The 19492-nt window shown below is 40.9% G+C and overlaps 1 protein-coding gene across 2 annotated transcripts in view; it reads left to right on the forward strand.

The window, feature by feature from the left end:
• The window catches only part of zbtb16a (zinc finger and BTB domain containing 16a), a 111218-nt gene extending 93309 nt beyond the window's left edge, over positions 1 to 17909 (forward strand). For both annotated transcript variants that reach the window (XM_017492930.3, XM_053687701.1), the window contains exons 5-7: positions 6277 to 6447; positions 10163 to 10330; positions 13293 to 17909. In XM_017492930.3, the coding sequence (XP_017348419.1) occupies positions 6277 to 6447; positions 10163 to 10330; positions 13293 to 13522 (569 nt within the window). In that variant the 3' untranslated portion in view covers positions 13523 to 17909. The remainder of the gene's footprint in view (positions 1 to 6276; positions 6448 to 10162; positions 10331 to 13292) is intronic.
• The last annotated feature ends 1583 nt before the right edge of the window (positions 17910 to 19492 follow it).

Genomic DNA, 19492 nt, shown 5'->3' on the forward strand with positions numbered 1-19492 from the left:
TGGGGCACTTATGGCACTTACAGTGTGCCTGCTTTGTTGACTTTCACTGTCATAAATGGGGACTTGGTGGTGGTGTAAATTTGTAAACTGGTGAATTTGGAGTTTTATTCCTCCACCACATGCTCCTGTGTATCCATTGAGTTGGAGTTTTGGCAGCAGGTCAGCCATATTGTATGGCCTCCTGCGCCCCCATTGTTCTCCAAGCTCAGCGAGGCTGCCAAAACCCCCCTGTGCCCCCAAGCACCCACCTCCTCCACCCCACACTTGGCCCTTGCAGCTGCCCCCATGACCCCTCACCCCCTCCTGCTGTTCAGGCCAGCCACTCCCACAGCAGCATGCATACCACACAGCCATAGTGTACGCGAGCCTGAAGCACGTACCCCGAAAGCCCTTACCACACTCTCAGTAACACACTTAGTGCATCACGCAGCGTACAGGATCATGTCATACACTCTGCCGTTATATTTCTCTGTTTGCTATACAGACTTAACGATGCATGTTCATTGCATCACAGCTTCATAAGGCTTCATATGGTTCATTGCATGTGAACATAAAATGTTTGTTATTCACACATGCTGTTAAAGGAATCATTTGACTTTTCTCTCTTTTTTTTGTATTATCATGGCGGTCATCGAGAAAAGGATGAGTTTTAATTTACTTGCATAGATTCTTTTATTTCATTTACCCTCTGCTGTCTGATAGGCGAACTAACAAATTGGCTTACTTAGAAATAAAGCTTAATGACAAACACAGAATGTTGAAAGATGATTGGACGGAAAGGTGGGTGTTTGTTGTCCTTTAAATCAAAATGATTTGGGGATATATTTATAGGAAAGCTTTTGGGTGCAATAGGTACCATCAGTTTTGTCGTCTGTCAGACGCACATTATTCGTAATATTCTTCCCTTATATTAAAAGAAAACATTGTGTAGATGGTGTGGATTTTTTTTATTGCCTGACTAATCCTATAATGCAGGCTAAATTGGCATAAAGTGAAGAGTTTTCACGCACATTCATAAATGTTTTTGTTTTCCTTTTTATTTATTTATTTATTTATTTATTTATTTATTTATTTATTTTAACAGGTAGGTTAATTTACCCTCTCAGGTGACATTGATTGTTCAGGAAAAAAATCGTTGATGATGAAAAGATCATATTTAAAGGTTATTGGACAGAGAAGTATGTAGTACATAGAATAAAGATTTATTCTATGTTTCAAATAAAAATAGATAAATAAAAAGAGTCTGTGGTGCTAGTCAAACGTGGCAACATGAACTGTTATTGCAGTGGGGGAAAAAAGCATTACCACTTCAAATTGATTTGTCTTATTTAAAGCCATGAACTAATCCTTATGGTTAAGCAATCAAAGGTAGCTGCTGTCACTGTTTAATCTTGTGAATTGCTTATCCGGACCTTTGTAAGGAAGGGATTATATGTAACCATGCCTTTACAAAGTTTAGTTGAATACTTCTGCTATAATGTATACTAATATCCTTGTACAGTGATTACATTTACCAACACACTCTATCAACATTTTTTTTGTTGTATTCTCATCACATGCCAGTTCCATCACACATGAATGAAACTGCATCACGGCAGTATATATTTCCCCAGGCATGCATTCTGGCATCCACGATTTTGCTATGGAATAGATCCGAGCAGCAGCGTGCCTCTCTGCCGGCACCATCATGGGGAGATCTTCATCGAGCAACAGGTGACATCGCACGCTGGGGTGACAGACACAGCAGCAGGAGTTTGTTTTCCATCAACACCGCCGAAATGAGAAACAAGCTAATTGACTACAGTCTCGCTGGCTTTCCAGTGACACACGCGGCCTCATGGCGCCTCTTCCCCCCATCGCGTTGACAGACGGCGCGCCTCCATTCTCGTCCCCACTTCACATGTTTCAATTTAATCAGTGCATTGTTTTTTTTCCTGCCTGTTTAATTTTCGCCATAGCCTTGACTGCAGTCTATAGATCACACAAACAAAGCAGACGTATTCCATTTGTTCTGTGTGTGTGTGTGTGTGTGTGTGTGTGTGTGTGTGTGTGCGCGCATGTAATGTCTCCTCCGCTGTGCCTGAACGGCACGGTGCAGCCATCGTTAAGTAACAGCCAGTGGCTCTCCAGGCCCATTAACTTAACAGTGAAAGTAGAGCTAAGAGACCCTTACAAATAGACACATGAGTGGAGGTAAATTATGCCAAAACTCCAGCAGGAGCAGGCAGCAGCAGGCAAAGCACTCCTCCGTCCAGGTGCCACTTTGTCCGACTCAATTTTACACTGTAATAGAGGTGGCTGTCTCTCTCTCTCTCTCTCTCTCTCTCTCTCTCTCTCTCTCTCTCACTTTTTCTCTCTGTACCTTGGCTTAACAGAGCCAGTCCATTTTCTCCTGTCTCTCCTAACTTTTCACAGTGGAGCACTTAATTCCAGCTAACACCAAGCAGATGGACATCACACTTCCTTTTCATGCTTGCTTTATCAGCTACCTTTTGCTCTTTCCTGGTCGTCAACCCCCCCCCAGCTTCAGTGAAAGTATTTTAGCTGTTAAAAGTACTCCTATTATCTATCACTGACTGATTAAAAAATAAGAAAAACTGATCAGTGGCTTGTAAGCATTACTGGTGAGTAATTGACTTCTTGCTGGCTTGTTTGTTTGCCTCTGTCCTGTTACTTCTGAAGAAACACAGGACGAGAGGTAGTTATTTTTCATCGAGAAGCCGTTTTCTCGTAATGGACCATTTTTGTAGGTACCCACTATATAAGGGCATTATTACTATTATTATAAATGGGCCACCACTGGTGCACCTGACAGCCCCTACTATGGTATCATGTCATTGTCAGAGCTTTACTGAGAATGGTCCAACTAAATAATAAGGATGTTAAGCGTGAACAGCTCTGCAAATGACTACAATATGCTGAAAAGGTGCTGTTTTTACATGTGAAAGCCTCTTGGTCTACTACTGCAAAAAGCCCTAGTTTGACATAGTTGGTACCACTTGAAGTGTAGGTTATTATTAAATGTTCCAATTTTTTCCCCAGCTAGATCAGCTGCTTCTACCTTTATGGGTACCTTCTTTAAAAAAAAAATGGCTTCACAAAGGGCCTTTTGTATAGCTTCTAAACATGGGTGAAAGGTAGACACTGTCTTGTAGGGTTCTACATGCAGCCTTTAAGGGTTTCCACATAGGGACGTACCAGATAACCCTTTAAGGATCTACATTAAACATTTTTCCCCCAAAGAATGTATGGTTCACAAGATTGTGCATCTCTTGTGAGATTAATTTAGCTTTGACACACAGAGCAATTGTTCCCTTGTATGATTGTTTGAATTCTTTTGTTGTTGTTAGAATACATTGGCAAATAGTAAATTTGATTTGGTATTATTAATGCATATTTCCAGTCACATTCACTACTGTGCAAGTGTCAGAGAAATCCCTGCCCCCTCCCCCTTTTTTCAATCAAATGACCATTCAGTACTTATCATTAATTATTTGGCACCAAGCACTAATGATAGGAAAGTGTACAGTGCATTAATTCCACTTTCAGCCGAACAACCATGCAGTACATATTTATGCAGGTCAATATTAAAGTCCAATATTATTAATAAAATATTTACAGTCCTTTGTGTGAATTTCTGCTAAACACATTTTCCCATCATTATTGTTCATTATTGTTATTGTTCATAAATCACACACAGATCTTCAACCGTAAAAGCAGCATGAAATCTGTAAATATTTTATTTGTAATATTAAACTTTCATGTGGACCAACATAAATAAGTACTGCATGACTATTTGACTCAAAATTGAATTCATGTACTGTACATTTTGCCACCAAATATTTAACAGTTAATACTGAATGGCCATTTGATTGAAAACAAAAGGGTAGTCTCTGACTGTAGTAACTTTACTGTAGCTCTGACTATGTTTGAAGCCATCCATGATTGAAGCCCCACTGGGTAGTCCTGGTCCTTTGACTGACAGGTGGACCGATGTGATAGGTGGACCTGATAAAATAGCCAATGAGGGGAGCTACATTGTACATGTACATAAAAACTGGTGACTCTGTGTAGTTTCCTTTATTTGTTAAGGTAGATTTTTCCACTCGGAGCACTCGACGTGAATGAATGTAGGTTATTGTGCCATTGCTTAATTGCACGCAGGATATGTTTAGGCACTGGGGTGAAAGGGCAGTCTGTCTGCTGTGTAGATGTATGCACACACACATACTTGGTTATGAATACAAATGCCCTACCTATTTATTCAACACTTATAGCCCTTGCGTTCTACCTTGCTACAGATTGGACATTGTCTTAAAGCTATAATTTCATCCATAATGGCTCTGTAGTCTGACCATGAGTAAGATTTGAAGGAGAAAGGGTATAATTATCCTAATCAAGCCTCACACGCTTTTAGCTCAAAAGAGATGGGAATTTGAAAAGCAAACATGTCCCCCGACCTGTTCAGACCTCTGCCTCCTTCAGGTCAAAGACCAGAATCCAGATCTAACCTCTTGCATTCCTGCCACCCCCGACCCTCCCTCTTCCCGTTAAACCATCACTTCCCGTGTCTCTCCATCTTTCATCTTCCTGCTCCTAAAGCTCAAGTCAGAGTTTGCATTTTGTAGACTTTCAGAATGCATCGGAGTGTCCTGAAGTAGCCCCGGATGACATTAGAGAGCGCTGTCTGTCCTTCAGCTCCTCTTCCGAACCTCCCGATGCTGCTGGGGCTCCCGCCGCAATCATCTCCAGTCAATGGCCCCCTTTTTTCATTGATAAATAAAGAGCAGGAAGCTGCAAAGTAGGGGAGAGAGAGAGACAGCAGAGAGCGACTTGGACAGCCAGAGAGCCAGCAGGAAGCCTTGTCAGTATTTATTTGCAGAGAAGCAGCAATTCAGGCGCACAGTCTGAGATTTAAGAACACGGCTCATTCCCGTCTTGTTTCTTTTTCTCTCTCTCTCTCTCTCTCTCTCTCTCTCTCTCTCTCTCTCTCTCTCTCTCTCTCTTTCCTTCTCTCTCTGTCTGTCGCACCATCATTTTCTGTCTCTTTCTCACTGATTGATCCATGTTTATGAACACGATGCTGAGGCTCCTCATAGATTTTTAAATTAGTGGCAGCTTTGCCCCAAAGATGCATTATTGACTGATGAAATAGAAGCCGAGCGCAAAACACTCCCTCTTTCCCCAGAGTTTTCTAGAGACTGGTAATTGAAAAAGTCTGTTGTGTGTGTGTGGTTGTGACGGAGAGTGTGAGAGGCAAGAGAGTTTGCCTATTTGTGTCTTTATGGACTGAGGCAAACAGCTGGGCCTACTTTCTGAAGGTGTACATTTGATTTTTATTCTGATTACTTAATGCTAGTTAACAGAGAGCATTCGATTTATACAGATGATGACAAATTATAGGGGGGGGACAGGACAATTTAAAGTCTCTTAGTAAGGTGTTGGGCCACCACAAGCCACCAGAACAGCATCAGTGCACAGTTGGCATTGATTTTAGTCTTTGGAAGTCTATGAGAGTGTACTGGAAAGATGAAACTGTTCTTCCAAAAGATATTCCCTTAGTTGGTGTTTTGATGATGGTGGTGAAGAGCGCTGTCTAACATGTCACTCTAAAATCTCCAATAGGTGTTGGGTCAGTTCCCAGAGACAATTCCCTGTAATGGGGACAAATGGAACCATTCCATGCCAGCAAAATGCTTCCCACATCATTATAGAGAGAGTTTTCCTTTAAGTTGCTTTTATATGCAGCTAATGATTCAGCTAGCTAGCTGGTAGTGACACAGGCTTGTACTCTATATGGATAATGTAAAGAAAGAGTGATAGTGGAAATGAGACAAAAGCATGTTGAATATCAACATTTTCCTGAAATGCTTTGGTAAATTGTTTTTAATAAAAAATTTTTTTTTTAAAAAACAGAGAACTTCCGTGAGTTCCCCGATATTAAGAATCGTCACCGTTATGTCTTAACCAGTTAACTTGGAACTGTCTGAAAATTCTGTAAATGCCATAAAAGTGGGCCATTCATATGAAAATTTTAATGTAGAATACTTATGAAAATGTGTCTATGAGCATTCTTACAATACCGGGAATGTTAATATCTATAAAAGTCAATATTTTTCCGAAATGTTTATGCTCTAGGAAACGAAAGTTTTTCAACCCATAACGCAATTATTCTCATTTAAATTTGTATCATTCAAACCCAGTTCAAAGACACACCAAAGGGACAATACATGAATAACTTGTTTTATAGCGCTCCATTTTTCTTTCTCTCTCTAGGATCAGACATGGCCATCTTCTGTCTGCTGTGTGGGAAGCGCTTCCAGACGCAGACCGCCCTGCAGCAGCACATGGAGGTCCACGCCGGGGTCCGCAGCTACATCTGCAGCGAGTGCAATCGCACCTTCCCGAGCCACACGGCACTCAAACGCCACCTTCGCTCCCACACAGGTAAAGCCCGTGTCCCGTTTCAGTCGGCTACCGCGAAAGGAGTCGCTGCTTTCCAATCCAGATGTTCCCTGAGCACTGCCAAAATCGAATAAATAAAAAATGTGCATGCACCCTAGTTTATAGAATGGCCCAAATAGTCGAGTTGCTTTGATGGTTCGACTTGTAAACATACTGAATTTGTAATCCCTCCACTTCTTTCCATGTTTGAACTCGTGAGGCTGAGGCTTTCAAGATATTTTCTGTCACGTAATGGTACCCTGTGTACTTCTCCGAGTGTAGCCTGGCTGGAGGAGCCACACTGTAGTGTTTGGTATTTGATCGCTCGTGCCGTTCAGCCACTACGCCACTGTCGGTGAATAGCCGGCCGAATTGACAGATCATTTAGTGAAGGGCCCTGCACTGTGATGGCTTGTGACAGCACTGTTATTCGGCGCGTGTGCGGCCCATCCCACTCTCAATACGGCTTGACGTGCAACCAAGCAGATGAGGTGACTCGGGGAACAGCCTCCATTACACGAATCCCATTTTCCCTCCAAACACCCCCTCCCCAGGCTACTGCGCCTGGGATAAATATTTGAAGTGAAGGTGGCGAGATGAGCTGAGCCCGTCTGTTTATGCCGACCCGGCCCTTATTTCGGGGTACGGTACTGTAGCTCGCTCATCTGCGCCGGACGCCGCGTCGGACACGACACGCCAACGCTCCCTTCAGTGTGCATAAATGTCAGTGGCCCTCCTCCGCTACCGAGACGAGAGATGCAGGGAGGGAAGAGGGAAAGATGCAGCGTCTCGTCGCGCTTCTTTGAACCCAATTCTCTGTAGGCGTGTATTAAATTACAATGAGCCGTCACAAGCGCCCGCTTAATGTGATGTGGGAGCTTTTGTCAAGGGATTTAAAAAGAGAAAAAAATGCAATTGGCCCAGGCAAAAAGCGCCAAAAATAAGTCCCCGTTTTTGTTTTTTGTTTTTTTGTTTTTTGGGGGTTTTTTTTGTTGTTTTTTTTTAAGAGGAGAAAAAGAGCCAGTGCTCTCATTTAGTCTTCCTTTGATCATCTTAATCTCATTCATATTTTTCTCATGCTACAGAAGGGATCACTGGTGTAAAAACACACTGATGTTCAGCTTTAGGAGCAGACACGCACGCTGCTTCACCAATAATTAACCCCTACTCAGAATCACATTAATATTCTGTGTGGTGATAATGATCGTCTTTCAGAGTCAAATGGCTCCTCAGACGGAAGCCTGATTGAAATTTAGTATCTGATATATTCCCGTAACTCCATGCTCCAACGTGGGTGTGCGGATCACGGTATATCTGCTACGTGAGTGACTTAAATGATGATCTTACGTGATGTACACGTGTCCTAGAGATTTTACACTGCAAAGGACACAAAATACGTCCAAGATTAGTGTTGAATACACTCTCGTATACAGTGTGAGCAACTGCTGGCATACATTATGGGTTAATCATCATGGCTGCTCCCTCAGTCCCTCCCCACGCAGGCTCCCGCTGCCGGCTGGGCCTCGTTAATATTCCGTTGTTGTTTTCCCGTGCCTGTGTTTTATTCGGCGCCCATTTTCCATCTGCGTTGGGTGTTTTGTGTTCGCAGCTGTGTTTGATAGCACGGGCCAGCCGCGGCACTGGCAGTGATGGATCCCTGATTTACGCCGCTTAGTGCATAATGAACTGGCCGCTCTAGGCTGCAGGCATCACCCACGTGCCCCTGCCAGGTACAGCAGCATGCCACATGCCCCCCTGTAGGCACGAGGACGCAGGTGGAAGCCCCCAAGCTTCCCCGATGCCCCCTCCACCCAGACTCTTCTTCTGTCTGCGCCTGATGGCTTTCCGTGTCGCAGAAACACAGCAACAGACGCTGATGGCAGCATCTTGATCTATCGCCTCGTATCTTTACTGCCTCCAAGCTTAATGTATTCCTAACAAAGCTAAGCCGTGCCAAGCCCCCCGAATCGCTGCGAAATTTGATAAGCAGTTCGACTCGTGTCTACGGCAGCGCCGCGCTGAATTTACACGACGCCGGCAGCCCGAAATAACGCTTTGTGTTGGATATATGAATTTGTGCCCTGTAGTGTCAAGTGCGAGCTGTCACCAATTATTCTGTCAAATAAAGATTAAAGATGCTTGTACTGATCGTAGGAGTGAGCCACCAAATTTAACGCCGTGGTGCCGAGAGCGAGGAGCTTTCTCTGGGCTCGGCACAGATGTCTTTGATTGAGGCGCGGGCTTAGTCACAATTAAAGGCAGGTGAATTTGGCGGGATTGCTATTCCTGTCGCGTGCTGGAGCTTCAGCGCAGACTGTGATGGATTGCACCCTGTGCTGCTGCAGAGACACTAGAAAGAGCAGAATGTCTTACAGCATGAGGCACAGATAACTTCATGCAGACAAATAAAGACTGTCACTTTTATTGATTTTGTTCCCTACCACCCTTCTTTGTTTTGTTTAGTTTTTTTCCCTATGCTTGATTCTCTTTTCTGTTATTCTTTCTGTTCCCATTAGACTAGCATACTTCACTGAACGGAGAAGCAGTGACATTTCAGCCCAAATAGCCAAGCGAACGTACAATGTGCCGAGCGTTTAGGTGCATCACTCTCCTAACCTGCCTGAGGAAATTGACATTGTCTCGTAACAGGAGCGGCGAGAGGCCAAGCATGACAGTACATAACGAGAAATGCAATTTATTCCTTGGCACGGTGGCACTCGGACAGCCAGATAATGAAACACGTAGGTCATTCGCGAGGACTTAAACCTTCGGCGCCATAGCGAAATGCATTAATCGAGAACATTACACGCCTGGCAGCGTCGCGCATCTGTACAGGCACAGAATGATATATGAGCGGCTGGCAGTCAGGCACAGGAAAGCAATTAGCAAAGGGCAAGACGGTGCGCCCTCGCATATCGTAATATCCCAGATTATTGACATGTGAATATCCATTACATGCACGCCTAGGCGCTGAGAATGTTATGATGAAACTTGGCCTGTAAGAAGCGGGTGATGAATTGTAAATGAGATGTTGTTTTGTCACACTTGCTGCCATCTCATTGTAGGTGATGATGGTTGACAATTCAGTATTCATGATCCTCAGTCAAATCCATTTACAATTATGATATTTTGGTCACTGACTGTTTTATATGGGGCAAAATTAAAAAAAATAAATAGGGATTACAATTAGAAACATGCTTTGCTCAGTAGCACCAGCAGAGGAGCGTAACAACAAATCCAACACAACGACAGAATGGAGTGAAATAGAATTGAATTGAATTCAAATGCAATGAAATTAAATGTAATCAGTTGGAATGAACTGAATTGGACTAGATAATGGTATGGAAAGAAATATAACAGAAGGTACGGGAATGCTATTGAACAGAATTGAATGGAATATAAAAGAATGGATTTTTGTGGCATGTTCACAATACAGACTTTCTCAAAGCAGCTTTACAGACATCAGAGCCTGAACCCCCAGTGAGCAAGCCAAGGGCGATATTGGCAAGAAAAAAGTTTAATATGGTGCTGAGGAGTAAAAAAAAAAAAAAAAACCTTGAAAGGAGTCAGGAGTCAGCAGGGGAGTCTCTCTTCCTCTGGCCAGCACTGTGGATTATGAATTATTTTTATAGCAAGCAGTTCAGGAATTCTACTTTTTATATAGTATAAGTTAATGGTTTTAAATCCCTAAACATCTTGTTCTATGTCTGTGTGGCAGGTGACCATCCATACGAGTGCGAGTTCTGTGGGAGCTGCTTCCGTGATGAGAGCACGCTGAAGGGCCACAAGCGCATCCACACCGGAGAGAAGCCCTATGAATGTAATGGCTGCGGCAAGAAGTTCAGCCTCAAACACCAGCTAGAGACCCATTACCGTGTGCACACAGGTATGTCTCAACACATTAGCTACACTTTAGCCCTCTTAAAGGATTTATTTTTTTATTTTTTTTTTAAAGGAATTTACACAATTTTCCAATTATTCCAGTTATAGTCCATCAACCAAGACATGTGTGTTATCTGATGTTTGCTTCTTTAGTTTTGCAGTGGAGCTACAAGGATAATGTAGGCTTGTAGCTCAAACGCGAAACTAAAGGAGCAAACGTCGTCTTAGCTGACCAATTATATTTGTGCTACATGGAAAATAGTGTGCATTTGATTTAGGTAGTAAAGTATTTTACTTGTATCTTTCTCATTTGTAAGTCGTTTTGGATAAAAGCATCTGCTAAGTGAATAAATGTAAATGTAAAGTATCTTGAGAAAACAACCAGGTCACGATTCTTCCGCGCCAAACGTGCGCTTTTACGCTTGCGTTTTCCTTCCACCGCCGGATGTCAGTGCCTTTGCGTCAGCTCTACTTAAAGAAACCCGGCATCTTAAAGGGGATGCTTGATTGATTCCACGGATTTAGAGTTCTATACGGCCGTCACCGAAGGACAGAGCGTTTCCCTTGCTGTCAGCTAGCTCACCTCATGACGAGCGGATTAGGGCAGTAGTGGAGCGACCAGGTCTCCCTGCTACGTCCAAGCCTTCTCCTCCCCTATGCTGCTCAGTAAGACTCCTGTTAAGCCACACTATCAAGGCAGCCTGTCAAATAATTGGCTTTTTTGTCAGGCTAGGGCCTTGGCAGCGAACGGAGTGCGTCTGAGATAACAAGAGCCGTGACAAGCTCACAGTCAAAGGCTGGCGTGCACAAAAGGGAGCCGCTTGATGAAGCATCGACATCGGCAACCCCCGTGCTGTCAATGACCGATCAATAGCTGAGCTCCATTTGCAATTCATTATTGCCTGGTTATCTGAGGGTGCCCTGTTTACAGTGTGGTTAAAGTACACTGACCACACGCACACGCCTGTCTACAGCTTTAATGACTGTCTCATTAGGGCTGTTGCATAGCTGGATGTGACATTGCTCCAACCATCTGGGTCAGGGTTAGTGTAGTCCACTGTCAGCAGGAAAAAAGACAAGCAAACAACTTGGTGATTAGAGTTTCACCAGGGTGAGCTAACCCAGGTGCTGGATTTGCTGGTTGGGGGGTTTGGACCTGTTGTGATTGCACCTTGCATGCAATGTTTACGGCACCACATACCGCATGAATTGATAATGTATTACAGCGCCACAGATAATAAACCACAGAGGTGTTTAGCAGGATTTGATTTTCAATTTTTTAGCTTATTTACCGGTTAGTTGTCTTTTTAAAAAGCGGTACATGAATATTGGAAATATTACAGGAGGAAATCATTGTACACACACTAAATAAACCAAATCTTTGTTAAATAAAATGATGAATGTAATACAAACCACATGAGCACAGATAGTGGCAGCTAACCCGCAATTCTGTTATCTTTTATCATGAATTGTTGTGCTGGTCACACTAAGCTAGCTAATGCTGGGAGTTTACATTATTTTTGTTATTGGAGCTACTAAAACTTCCATAGCACACTGTATGTGAAGTCCTATTTTAAGCCCTACACTGCAAAAAATGCCTTTCTTGAAACAAGCAAGACGCACTTAAATCTAGTTAAAGTGTACTAAAATCAGGCAAAAAAAATAAGCAAAACTGACTTCTTAAGAATTCTTGAAAATAGCATAAATGGATCTAATGGATCTTAAAATTAGACAAAAAAATGACAATGTAACCATTGTGCTTATTACAAGCAATGAAAACTCAGTTATTTAAGATAGACTTACTTAAAATTAGTATTTTGGTGTCTTGATTGAGCTGACTTTAAGAATTTATCCCTTAAGCTAAGATTAATAATTAGCCAAAAAAAAGTGCTTACAATAAGACACAATTTCTTAAAAATTCATTATAAAAAATAAGCGACTTTGTCTGAAATTAAGGCTCCAGAAGCATTTTTATTGAAACGGAAAAACTCTGCAACATAGTGTCAGGGGTCCTAGAAGGCGGCGGATGCAAGCGCAGATTTTTACTGAATGAAGTGCAAAATAAATAACCAAAACTGTGACAACAAGAACCATAAAAGTAACATTGGACACAAGGCCAAAACATGCAGACTATGGGAGCATATGTAGGGGACACAACAACAACAGGTGCTGAAAAACTAGAACTTCTGTAGTGGTGCTTATTAGGGGTAACACAGAACAGGTATGAGTGATCAGTGGGACATGTGCATTGGTCATGTGACCTGCTGGGGCTGATGGCTAATGTAGTGGATTGTGGATTTCAGCATAACCATGACACACAGCTGCCTAGTTGAAAAATTGAAGTGTGCAAGTGGTCCTAGTCTTAAAATAAAGAAAACAGTCTTGTTCCTCTGGTATATTATGCAAACCATTGTTGTATCTTGTTACTGGTTAAATCTTGCTCAATCTTAGCCGATATATTTTCTTAAAATGAGATTATTTTTCTAATGCAAAACATGTTTGACAAGATCATTTAGCTTTTTACACAAAAATACGACTTTCCAGAAACAAGGCTTTTTTAACGTTCTTGAAATTCCATTTTTGCAGCGTATTTATCCTCCCAATGCCGGATGAAGCAATGCATCCAGACGGCATTGTTTAGGCAATAAAATATACTCCACTCTTCAGTGCTCTGTTGGCTAATATAGTGTCTTCTTATTCCGATTCATTTGGCCGACCAGATTAAACATAATATCGTTATTCCACTGCTAATGCTCTGACTGCCAGCGCTCACACTTTGGGGTCTCATTTTCATCCTCTTACAATTGCTGTCTTCTTTATTTAGCAGATTACATCCTGTTCGACTACCTATTGAGGCAAATGTCTGGATCTAGGTTTCATTTTAGTTCTTGGCCAAACCTTAGGTAACTTTGACAGCAGTCTGTCCTTAGGCACTCTGAACACATCTTGCGTTTTCCTCCTCGCAGGTGAGAAGCCTTTCGAGTGCAAGCTGTGTCACCAGCGCTCGAGGGACTACTCGGCCATGATCAAACATCTGCGCACCCACAACGGCGCTTCGCCCTACCAGTGCACCATCTGCCTGGAGTATTGCCCCAGCTTGTCCACCATGCAGAAGCACATGAAGGGCCACAAGCCAGAGGACATCCCGCCAGACTGGAGGATCGAGAAGACCTATCTGTACCTGTGCTACGTGTGATTGAGGCCGAGCCCTGCGTAGGGTTGGGTTGGGATTGGGATCGGGATCGGGGGTGGGAGAGCTTAAGAATGGAATGCACGGAGGAAGCAAAAAGGGGGGAATGTTTACATTTTCGGCGGCAGGGCTGGGCAAGGCAAAGTTGAAAAGAGACAGGACAAGGGGGGGAAAAAATGTACTTAAGTATGGTGGCGTTGTCATGTTGTAGTATTGCGTTCTGTTGTGTTGTGATGGTGTCGTGACTCAAACAGGAAGTGTGCTCAACTCACTAAGGATTCTCCCACTGTATCAGGCGGGGATCTTCGAAATCACGCCCTCTTATATTTAGAATAATTACTCCTGGTTATCCCCTGGTTAATAGCTACGAACTGACCCCATTAACTTCTCAGACATACCAGGAGGTGTCGCAAGCACTTACATCTGCCAGGAAGATACCTTTACATCTGTATTACAGTACAGCAGATCATTGTCTGTTGATCCTGTTTATGGGTTTGTAAAGATTTTTCTATTGATGTACCACAGATCCTTGGTGCGTAGAGCCTTCTTGCTTGATTGACATTCATTAAGGGTTTATTGGCTTAACCAGCATACAAACCAGCGATTCATAAATGCCATTTCAGTTTTCGCAACATAATCTCTGTCTCTGCATCATAGCCTTTCGTAGCTTCATTGCACATATTACGATGACAATTACTGTTTGATTTTTTTCTTTTCTTTTCTCATACAACATAATCGAGTGCCACATTACACTTCTGCTGTACGTTTTCATTTAATATTAACTGGACATTTTTTGGCTTCATTTATTACTCATTTAGTTCCTTTCCCATGAAGTACATGACAGGAAATCAGTTTAAAACAAAATAATCAGCTTCGAAGCAGGATTCAGCAGTACATTTACATTAAAGAGCGCACTAGAAATCTAATCAGCTGTGTATATTCTGATATAGAGACCAAAATAATGACTAAAGCTGCTTTTGCCAGTGGCTTGGACACTAAAGGGCACTGTGATGTACAGGACTGGTCTCCACATATCTGAGAGATGAGTGAAAGCAAATTTCACCAATGGGAGGAATGAGGCCTGTCTGGTCTGTCCAGCCCAGAGGGCTACCATGAAAGAATAGATCAACTCTTTGTATGGCTTTGTTCCTTTGCTATGTCTGTATTTCCTATTTTACCTTGATTTGTCAGCACATTGTGCTTGAATTACCTCGTATTTTTTTTTGTGTGACCTCATGTGCTTGTTTTAAATTTTTTCCTTCGTTTCTTCTTTTGTGTGTGTGTGTGTGTGTGTGTGTGTGTGTGTGTGTGTGTGTGTGTATTTGATTACATGCGCATGTTATGTCTGTCTGCTATGTTTTGCAGAGGAGATGTGAAAAACGATGTGCCACGGTGATATGAGATTATTATTATTATTGTGTTATTGTTACCAAACTTGGTATTTTTTTTTATTAACCCTGCTTGTTTAAGAGCTTGTGGGTTTGGTCATTTTTTTTTTTTGTAAGCTACCTCTAAGTTTTGTTTCTGTTATTTTCGTGTGTTTTTTTTTTTTTTTTTTTTTTTTTTTTTTTTTTTTTTTTAGCAGAAGCACATTTTTTTTGTGTTTGAAGTTTTGAATTATTGCAACTTTTCATCTCATGCTTTCCGTCTGTTGAGATTTGGAAGTGACATGTAAAGGGTCGAGATGTATTAATGATGGATAAAGTGGGGGGAAAAAAAACAAGCATTTATTTGCTCTGACCACCCACCTGTCCCCCTCCACCCCAAACCTTTTTCTTTAAGAGCAGAGAAGAGATTTTGAAGCCTTAAGCTTGGGGTAAGAGTTGATCTATGAGATATGTATGGAATCAATGGAGTGTAGTACTTTAAAGTTTAAAAAAAAAAAAAAAAAAAAATTAAACTTGAAAATATGTGAATAGAATTGTAGTTTTGTAATGTGAAAAAAAAAAAAAAAAAGATGGTTCATGAAGCCTGAACCGCTAAGAACAGGTCATATGCAGCTGTGCATTGTGCGTTGGACAATTGGGACTGCAAGTGGTAATGGAGGATGAAAGAAAGGAAAAAAAAAATGATATCCTGTCGATCAACGTTTCTTTATATGAGTGTAGTCCTGAGCAAGAGCCAACAGAGGCCATTTGATATATAAAATTGTGATATTTTTGTATCGAGTGTTGGTCCCCTTTCCATTTGTTGAGGTTTCAGCAGGGCAAATATTTGTAGTTTGTTCGGGTTTGTTTGTTTGTTTGTTTGTTTGTTTTTTTACATTGTTCTTCTCTGGTTGGACTTTTTTGCCTTGCTCCTCTTTGGTAATGTTGGACATAAGTGTGTGAACGTTGTTGTGGTTCAGTGTTGCTTTTCTGGATGTCGATACATTGTAGGTGAAGGACTAAATCAGCCACAAATGTCTCCTTTGTAAGTATAACAAAACAAAAACAAAACAAAAAAAGTGAGAGAAATGTATTGTGATGCCAATGATCAATTCGCCACAAATCGTACTTACGATTTCAAACAATCAATGTTGCCAATATTTTGTTTTGGGGTTTTTTTTTTGTTACTTGAAGTGACTGAAAAGAGGGGTGGGGGGGTTGAGTAATGTACCTGTCTTGTGTCTTGTAGTATTCTGGAAAACACTGTGAGTTTGGGGGAACTTTTGCCCTCCTGTGAGATTTGAAGCAAGTCTAAGTAGCTCAATGTAAGAGGCATAAAATATTATGGTGGATATAAGTGTTTCATATTGGGCAACAACAACAGATATTAAGCCACACACTAGTGTCACTGTCCTCTATACCTTCTTTTATTTCCTCCCCATGGAGTACGAGTGTAAAAGTGTACATGTGTGTGTACGTGTGAGAAAGAGAGACTATTAGTGTCGAATGCACTAATTAAATCGTAATGTTCTATGCCACTTTTCTCTCTATAGGATTAAAAGATATTGGCATTGATATAGTTCTTCCCTCGATGTTACTCTGATGTTTCTGTAATATTTGTGCCTAAATGAAATTGTTCAAATTGTCCATCGATATCCGCTTCGTTTCTGTATTTTTCTAAACTTAATCGGTGTCTTTAGAGCTCCAGGGATGCCATTGTGATCACATTGTGGTTTTTTGATTGTTTAAAAAAAAATAATAATAATAATGTCCATGTGGGCGAAGCTATTGGATCATTTATAGGATCTATTTTTTTTTTTTTTTTCATTACTGACCTAAATATATCCGGTTCTGAGTAGTTATTGTATTTTGTACACAAAAAATAAACAAGGTAAACATTCTTTGGAATGAATTCTCAAGAGATTTTTTTTAAAGTCAAAAATGTTAGCACTGGTTCTTCAATCGTGTTCATATCAGCAACAGGTTTTGCTGATTAAAGCTGATAATGGTGTTTTTTGTTTGTACGCTGATTTTACTGCCCCAGCTTGACATCACTGTTATATTGGTTCGAGTACTTATATTATCGGCGTGTATAAAGAGAGTGTCATCCTGGCATCCCTGGAGTTTGGCTCACTGTGTTCGCGTGTGGTGTTTTTAGCAAGAGTAGACATTTCATGCCGTGTTGCCATGCATGTGCCATTGAGGTCTAGATGAAATCGTTGGGAGCACCAAGACCTTTTTTGTTTTGTTTTTTGTTTTTTTAAATTAGCACTGAGGACCAATCGCCCTGTCGGACCAAGCGCAACAGAGCTTTTCTATGTAACAAAGTGTCTCTCTAATTCACTCTGTATCTCTGTCTATGTCTCTCGCTCTCTCTCACTCACTCTCTCTCTCTCTCTCTCTCTCTCTCTCTCTCTCTCTCTCTCTCTCTCTCTCTCTCTCTCTTTGTCTCTCTCTTTGTCTCTCTCTTTCTAACTCTCATCTCCCACCTTTACTGTATCCCATTTCAGCTTATCTTTTTTTTTCCTTATTGTGACAGCACAAGTGCCAGTCCAGTTGCTTTGTACTAAAAAAAAATTGTTTTTATAATTATTTTGAATTGTTCTAGTTACGTCTACCTCAGCACCTAATCTTAGCCTAATCTTAGAAGGTGCCCAATTATTTTTTTTTTCTTTTCTGTTTGTTGTCAATTGTATAAAAAAGTAATAATAATAATAATTAATTTGCATTCAGCTTTGCAAACGGTCCTTTTGTCTTTTTCCGGCCACATGCTATTTTTGTAGCACCACTTTCTGGCAACTGTGCTACGGATATCGGCGTCGGTTTCTGATGTAGTTTTTCTTTCCGTGTAGGATCAGACACATCTCTTTGTAACATTTCAGTGTTCTCTGATGGAGTGTGGAAAAAAAAATAAAAAAAGAAATTAAAGAGATTTAATGCTGCAGGTTTTCTTCTCAATGTTGTTACTAAGTAAATCGTGTGCCTTTAATAGTGAGAGATTTTTTTTTTTTTTTTTTTTTTTTTTTTTTTTTTTTTTTTTTTACATAATACTAACGGTAGATGGTTTTGTAGTGATTTTTTTTTTTTGTTTTGTTTGTTTGTTTTTGTATTTTTATTTATGAGTCTCATACAATAACAATGTTCAGTTGTATTCCTTAAATCTGCAGTTAGAAAAAAAAAATAAAAAGTGGACTTAAGTCTGTCTGGCTTTTTTTTTAATGTCTTTACCTGTTTTGTTAAGTGTTATAGGCCTTGATGTCCGTTAACACAAGGTGCTTTATGATCAAGTTGATATGAGTTTATGTGACTTTAAGGCCAAGCACCAGGAAAGCTGATTTTCCTTCCAATTTCAGTATTTAACATTAATACTTCTATGTTTTTTATTATTATTATTATTATTATTATAATAATTGGTAAACATTTCAATTTTTATATGAATCGAACTCCATTTACTAGACATAGACCACAGCCCTGTTGAATGAATTCTTGATTTTGATTAGTCAGAAGGTATTGATTCATTTTCTACAACAGTAGACTACAACATAAAACTTGTACAGCGGGCACTCCATAGCAATAGATGTAAATAATGTGTGTAATCGTTGATATGGTGAAGTTTTCAGTTAGGAAAACTCAAGTCGTGTCGGCGCTCAGGTGTAAAGTTGTAACTTTGTGTTTTGTGGTTTCTTGGTAACAAGCTCCATTTCTATGTCTTTTGAACTTCAAATGTCAAGTCTTCAAATAACATAAAAAAATTGAGGGAACACCTATTTATAGCTGTTAGAATGTGCACATAATGTTTGGTTGAAGGTTAAAGTTTGAACAGAAGGCTGCTTAAACGTCATTTAAAGAAGCAGTTTGGATTTGAGAGCCCTCTGTGGTCTCCTAGGTCAATTGCAATGACGATTAAATCGGTCGTGTCAAACCATTTCTATGCTGTTTGAGTAGCCATTTCGAGAAATGGAGTGGGACTAACTTCAGGGCCGTTAAAATGTCAAGCAGAAGCTCAAAAATAAGAAACAACAATATTGCAATATTGCAAATCAGTTTTTCTTCAGTATTTTTGGAATGTTTTTGATTATGAAATAAGTCAAGACCCATGTTTAAACATTACGTACAGCACCTTTAACCAGGCCTACTACTAAATCTACTATACTTGCAGTATAGTACTGTAATAAGTTACAGGGTGTCTTCCAAGATGCTGTGCAGTATCTGATGATATCATTATGATTTCATATGTTTTGAACGAAACATAAAGGGGCTCGTTTTAGAACCACCTGCAGCTGTGTATTATAAAGGGAATAAAAACCCTGAGCCATGAGCATTCGTTTCTCTTCCTGCAGTGGAAAAATACAGGATACCCTGGATAAGTGCTTTGCTTACTGAAGGGGAGTTGCACATGTACTGTAGCATTAGCTGTGCAGGACTTGCCATTACAGCCTGCTCTGATTACCATTTGGAGAGAAATAGCCTCAAACAAAAGAGCTCTCGTTCTCGCCAGAAAGCAGACGAGTGGAGCATACAAACCTAAGTTGCATAGAGCCAGTGAGCTTTTTGTGCTCTTTACTCAGAAGACTCCGAGGAATCATCTGAACAAACAACTACAATCTGG

The sequence above is a fragment of the Ictalurus punctatus genome, chromosome 18, assembly GCF_001660625.3.
Source record: "Ictalurus punctatus breed USDA103 chromosome 18, Coco_2.0, whole genome shotgun sequence".
Taxonomy (NCBI): Eukaryota; Metazoa; Chordata; class Actinopteri; order Siluriformes; family Ictaluridae; genus Ictalurus; species Ictalurus punctatus.